Source organism: Mauremys reevesii, linkage group 15 (assembly GCF_016161935.1).
Source record: "Mauremys reevesii isolate NIE-2019 linkage group 15, ASM1616193v1, whole genome shotgun sequence".
Lineage (NCBI taxonomy): Eukaryota > Metazoa > Chordata > Testudines > Geoemydidae > Mauremys > Mauremys reevesii.
In genome coordinates this window covers 11,822,690-11,829,477 of record NC_052637.1, presented here as the reverse complement: position 1 = coordinate 11,829,477, position 6,788 = coordinate 11,822,690, and the positions used below count along the sequence as shown (strand labels likewise).

Sequence of the window (6,788 nt, the reverse complement as noted above, 5' to 3'; positions counted from 1 at the left end):
TATTTTTAAAAATAATGTAAAAATGAACTGGAAGCAGTAAGCGTTTAACGGTTTCCCTCTATTGCACAATATCACTATCCTAAGCAGAGTCAGGATGAGCTCTATCCTGACATCTGGTGGTGAATCATGGCAAGTGTGGAAAAGAACTTAGGGGGCTGATCTTGTTTGCATAGGCACACCCACTCCGCCTAGTATGATCCTGGATGAGCCCCCCAAAATGTAACCCTACTGCCCCTCTGAGTTGGCAGCAACTATGTAGCTCTTGCTAGACAAGGGTCATGGGTTCCAAAACCCAGTGAATTGAGAGAGGTTGGGGACAATTGTGTGTACCTGATGGTCTGGGCCCCTTTTGAGGGCCTGGCACACCAATTGAACCTCCTTCTCCCTCTCCACTGTTGAATAGCAAAGCTAATTTTGATTCCATTAGAAGCCTAGCTAGAGATTGCTGAGCTGAATTCACTTTGGGTATCCTGGGATGGACACAAGATTTCCGTCTCGATCAGCTGAATCAAAAGAGAGCTCCTCCTCTTCCGCCCTAAATCCCATGGCAGAAGTATTTAGGCCCATTCCTGACACCTCTGAGCCACTGGTGGGACCCCCGTGTGATGACACACACAAGTTATTGGACAGTGGAGACCTACAGGTGGAGGATGTCCTGGACACCTTCGATCCTCCACTGTTAGAACTAGAAATGCAGGGGCCTATGCCAGTAGCCGAGGGGACCTCAAAGCAAACCTCTCCATCCGTCGCTCAAGAGGATGTCCCCCCTACCACGGCAACAGAGATTCTCAATAGGCGAGATAGGGTAATAAGACCAGTAAAAAGGTTAACTTATGATGCACCTGGGGTGACTAGTGAGGAGCCAATACATTTAGCACACAGGCTTGTGGAAGCTAAAGTGGGCTCTCTGAGGCCCTTTGGAGGGGACCAGTGCGGGTGTGTGATTTGTCAGGACGACAAATTCTTGGCTAGGGGGAGGATGTAAGCAGAGTCAGGATGAGCTCTACCCTGACATCTGGTGGTAAATTATGGCGTGTGTGGAAAAGAACTTAGGGGGCTGATCTTGTTTGCATAGGCACACCCACTCTGCCTAGTATGAGCCCACGACAGCCCAAAATGGTTACTTTGACAGCTGTGCAATCCCCAATTTCACTGTTATTGGGGCAGGAGGAATAAAGTGTTGTTACCCTGATTATGTGAATGAAGGACTATGAGACTGTTTTTTGACAGAGGGTCTCACCATCAACTAAATAGCACTTGCTAGACAAGGGTTCCAAAACCCAGTGAATTGAGAGAAGGGGGTGGGGGGAAAGGTGTTTGGTAGTATTGGGGCCATCAATTATATTTTTTTCTCCCTCCCCACTGTTGAATAGCAGAGCTAATTTTGATTCTATTAGGAGTCTAACTAGAGACTGCCAAACTGAATTCATTTTGGGTCAATGGTGCACCAGCCCTGGGGCTCCTCTACTACAAATGAAAACTACTGAGCTGAGATCACTGAGTGCTGTTTTAACTAGGGGGGGTAGCCTGAAAGTATATTGCTAAGTGGCTGGCAGAGCAGTTTGCAGGATGATTGGAGCAGCCAGCAGAGTAAAGCTGAATAGTTTCTGGGGATAGCTGGTGGAGTGGAGCAGCTTGTGGGACATTTGGAGCGGCCCACAGAACAGCAAGTGGAGCAGAGTGGAGCAGTTTGCAGGTACAGCTGGTGGAGCAGAGTTGTCCGTGGTGAAGGTTGCAGCAGACCTCCATGGAGAAGGTGGGGCAGTTGGCCTTGGCCCATATAAGGTGCCCCTTTACACCCTGTGTGCCCCCCCATTCCCACCCAGGCGGGGGGGGGGTAAAAACTCTGCAGATGAACTTTTGAACTCTGGGGTGGCACTGATGAGGGACAGAGACTTTTGAGGTTGTTGGACTTTGGGGTGATTTGGACTTAAGACCCTGAATGGAAAAGGACACTGCCAAACTTACTTGGAGGTGGGTTTGTGTTATAAATCCTGTTTGTGGTATCTCTCCAACGTGATGCCACATTGTTTCCCTTCTTTATTAAAAGGATTTTGCTACACTCAGACTCCGTGCTTGTGAGAGGGGAAGTATTGCCTCCTAGACGCGCCCGGGGTGGGGGTGGGTGGGTAGGTAATTGTCCCAGGTCAGTGGGTGGGGGCTCGAGCTGGTTTTGCATTGTGCTATTGAAATGGAACCCCTGGATCCTGAACCCAGCCCTTGTTGCTGCCAACTCAGAGGAGCACAAGGGTTACATAAGAAACATTTATTTAACTAAGAATATCAACTTGATTAATACTGTTTTGAGTACGAAAACAACCCAGCACTCTTGGATCAATAACTCTCAAAAGTAAATACTTTCTAAAACTAACAGAAATTGTAGCCCCTTCTTTTGCGATGTTCTTCAGGAGGCAGCAAACACTTTTCATCATTGTTCAGTGGGGCATGGGGCTGCCCCGTAGCCAGCCTGGGGCAGGAGTGGTGACTGCAGGGGGAGGAGGGCAGGGTGTCATGACACTAACCCAGGCCCCAGCTGCTCAGGTCCAGGAAGCCCCTGGGCTCCCTTGCAGAGGGTGCCAGAGGCAGGGGGCTGCCATCACATATGTGCCTCCACCCCTGCCGCTGCCCCTCACCGTAGCCTCACGGGGTGGGGGTTGGGGCTGCTCCTTGCCAGGCCTGGAGCAGGAATGGTGACTGCAGGTGGTAGGGCAGGGTGTCATGAGTCCAACACTGACCCAAGCCCCAGCTGCTCAGGTCCAGAGTCCAGGAAGCCCCCTCAGAGTCAGAGTCGTCTCCTGGTCAGTGCTGGGGGGGAGGGGGACTTGCCATTACATTTGCGCCTCCTCCTCTCTTCTCTCTGCAGGTGCAGCAGCTGCCTCAGTCTGCCGCTGGTGCCGGTCCCTCTGTTGTGAGGAAGCGCATCATGGAGCGGCAGGACAGCCACCCGCTGCTCAGGGCGCAGGCAGGGATGCTCCAGGGGAGGTGCGTGGGGATGGCAGGCAGGGCTGTGGGAGAGACCCGGCCTCAAACATTGGTGGAGTTGGGCCCCTGCGCTCTGAGTGTTGCTGGAGCCCAGACACCACGGGCCTATATAACTCGTGGCCCTTGCAAAGGATATTTATGCAAGTTTTCAGTTGCAGAAGTTTGGTTTGTATTTATTTACTTCTGAAAAACACCCAAAAGATTCTGTGTGGAGACATCAACTGTTATAGAACCCACATTATAACATTTACTTTGCTTACTATATTTGGGATTATAACAAAAATGTCATAGAGAAGATTCAAATGATAACTCTAGCCTGTGTTCTTGCACATAGGTTGTTAATCCCTGGAAATTGCGGACAGCAGATTTAACCAGGCTCTATCCAGTACCACAGAAGTGATACCAGTTTGTACTGACAGCTACAGATGATTTTTCAAAACAGGTTGAAGAATTTCCACTTCGAACTATAACAGCACATGAGGTGGAGAAGAAGACATGTGAAATTATATATCAACATGGCTGTGCAGCACAGACACTGGTAGATCTAGGTTCTGAATTGAATCATGAGGTAACAGTTTACATTTGGTGTCATTTCCACTATATGGTCAATTACACACTCATGACCATGTGACGGGGGCTGTTAGCAGCTACAAACTGAGCCCTTTGGAAGCCAGCACACTGGTCACTGAGAGCACCCAGGGCACCGGGTGCAGTTACAGTAGAAGGGACTGAGTAGTTTGGGTTTGGAAGGGCAGACGGGATCACTTGCACCTGTAGGGAGCCTGAGGGGGTCACTAGCTCAGTGCTGAGAAGAAAGCAGCAGTATAAAAGACTGAACCAAGGACCAGGAAGGAGGCTCCTCGTAACTGCTGCTATGTTGTGATGCACCATAAAAAATCATAAAGATACTTGGTGGAGGTTCCCTGGCAGACTGTCTGCTGCTTAATTCACACAGGGGTCTGCCAGCCAGGGGTTGCAGGAACTGATGGGGGAGCACATTCATAGTTAGACATTTAAAAATGAACATTGCCTGCAATCTCTTCATGAGACTTCATGCTGTAAATTGTGAGTGACCACACATTTTTATGTCGTCAGATAGTAAAAACCATGTTGTATATTAATCTGTCAACATATTTCCCCATGTAATAACACAATAAGATTGGAAGCACGGTAATTACAAATAATTCAGTGAGAAATAGGGAAAGGAATGCAGGTATTTCTGAAGGAAATTTTAGGGAAAAATGATCTATTTTTAGATTAAAATTTCCCTGTGTTAAAAACTAGGAAGAACAAATAGCTTCAGGAGCCCATGGCACCTAGACACCAGCAGACTGGATAAAAAGCACAAATTAATCCATCAAAAGATAATTTTAGGGTATTTATTTTCAAATAATCAAGGTAAGTTTAGGGCACACTGCATATTGTGAATAAATCTTCAAAACTGAATTACATTGAAAATGTTCATCACACATCATGGTTAAAACAAAAAGTAGTCTTAGCAATGCCATGCAATGTGCCTCCCCTCATACTCTGCTCAGTAGCACTTCAAGAAATTAGGCTCAATCACTAATTTCAAGGAATTAGATCAATTGGTCACTATTTTTACAGAGAATTCCAGAAGGTGGTGGACAGAAACCAGAGGAATTGTGAAGAATTTCCTGGAGCAACTTTCTTTTTTTGGTACTCTAAACCTCACATGACAACAAAAATATCACCCTTTCAACTTATTTGTGGATGAGGTTTGCCAAAAAGCTTCACCAAATTTCATGTTATGTGTCACTAAGTGCCAGCATCTTTAATACAATTAAGTTAATTTGTGAAGATTCAGTAAAGGAATACAACCCTTCTCTATTTCTTTATCAAACTACATTTGTTGTGTCCTTATAAGCAAGAACACGAAGAGCCCGGCAGTACATTGCAATCAATAGTACACACTGACAATAGATTGCCTGCAAATAATATGTCTAAAGAAAAATAAACTAAAAAATGGAGATTGTAGGAGAGATTTCTATCGATAGGAAGAGAGTATTTGAGGTTGGGGACCATGTTTTGTTAATTGGTGTGAGAAAAGGAAAGGAAGGGTCATATTTTGATTACCAATTACATGTAGCTAGAAAGTTAAAAATCACATGAATTAATGCTGACAGAAGTTCAAAGAACATTATATAATCTTGTGTGAGTTAGAATTAATTATGCAATATATTTAAGTTATCATTTGTTCAACTATTAATTGTTAAAGGTGTAGTGCAGGAGGTGGGTGTATGTGCCCTGCCTTCCAGAGAGAACCAGTCAAGACAATAAAGAGAAGGGGAAAGAGAGAGAGAGCAGCTGCACATGTGTGTAGTTGTGATGTTTATGACACATGTACATAGTAACTGAACAACCCAGTCTGACAATTTAATAGTTTATTTTGTTAGGATAAATATTTTGGATTTCTTGAAATTCCAGCTGAAATACAAATGATGTTATTTAGAGATATTAAACGTCAATATAGATTTGAGGGGAAAATAAAAATAAATGTAAATAATTCCATTTCTAAAAATATGTTTAGATGCTTGTTTTTGAAATACTGTTGAAATGTAAATTAAAATATTCTTGTATTTACACCTTGTTACAATAATATTTTCTAAATTAAAATAATCTTTTTTCTTTCATATTTTACACTGAGATTTCACAGGGGTAGAAAATTCTGACCGGAGTGAATGACCCCGTCCACCACCATCTGCTACCGTGGCAACGTGAGGGCTGCACAGAAAGTCCAGTTGCTGCAGTAACTGGCCCCCACCACTGGGGGTGGGAAGAGCAGCAGGGCTGGGAGGGGCCAGTCTGTGCCGCGGGGTCACTGTCAGGGACAGAGATTCCCTCCGGCCTGAGCTGGGACTGGGCAGATTATCAGGGGAGCCGCGTTTGTACCGCCAGCTCTGAAACCAGGATTGAAATAAGGGCGGAGCGTCCCAGAGAAGGTGTCAGTGAAAGTGAAGAGATGGGACCTGTCAGTTACATTGTAAAACGAGACCTCACCCGCCTCATAGTCCAGGAAAATCCCCACCCGGCTGGGCCTGACACTCATGGGGATGGGGGTCAGTGGGGAGGTGAAGGCCTTGTATTCCCCCTGCCACAGCCGCATGACCCAGTATCCATTCCCAGGTGAGAGTGTGACCGTCCCCTTCCTGCTCACAGATTCCCTACAAACCCCCAGGTCCCACTCAGGCTTGTCTTCCACCTCCACCTCCCAGTAATGCCTCCCACCCGCGAACCCCTCAGCGCCCAGAACACAGTAACAATAATCAAATCTCTCAGGGTTGTTAGGCAGATCCTGGCGTTTGTCTCCATGTCTCACACGTTTCTGATCCTTAGACAGGTCGAGCCAGGGATTTGCCGTGTCTGGATCCAGAGTCACGTCCACTGGGGAGAGAGTCACAGAGTCAGGGCCGGGGGCGGGGGCTGGTCACTGGGATCAAAGGGGAATTAACCTGCATCCCCGTTAATCATAGAGGGTGTCATAGGTCTCACCCCCACTTAGAGCTGTTGGGTTCCAAAATGGGGACCTGCATGGACTCCTCTAAACTAAAATCCTAGTTTAGATCTGGTAAAAGCTGCCACCACCCAATAATGTACGTGTATTGGGACACGGTTCTTCCCCAAAATACTTGGGGATCCCAAGAGCCCCAAATCCATGGAGTTCTTACACCTAGGAGAAATAAACCATTCCCCGCTGCTTCCTCCCCCCTCCCTTTTCCTAGGAGAGATACCGGGATCCAACTACAGAGGGATGCCTTCCTTTTCCCTCCTCCCCTTTCCTCTCT

The 6,788-nt window shown here is 46.6% G+C and overlaps 1 protein-coding gene across 4 annotated transcripts in view; it reads right to left on the bottom strand.

Annotated features, from left to right (window-relative positions):
- Window positions 1–4,216: 4,216 nt before the first annotated feature.
- Window positions 4,217–6,788, bottom strand: part of LOC120383792 (butyrophilin subfamily 1 member A1-like) — a 71,593-nt gene continuing 69,021 nt past the window's right edge. For 2 of the 4 annotated variants that reach the window (XM_039502047.1, XM_039502049.1), the window contains one exon: window positions 4,221–6,387. In XM_039502047.1, coding sequence (XP_039357981.1) covers window positions 5,828–6,387 — 560 coding nt within the window. In that variant the 3' untranslated portion in view covers window positions 4,221–5,827. Of the gene's footprint in view, window positions 6,388–6,788 lie in introns of all 4 variants that reach the window. The other 2 variants (XM_039502050.1, XM_039502046.1) reach the window with 2 other exon arrangements.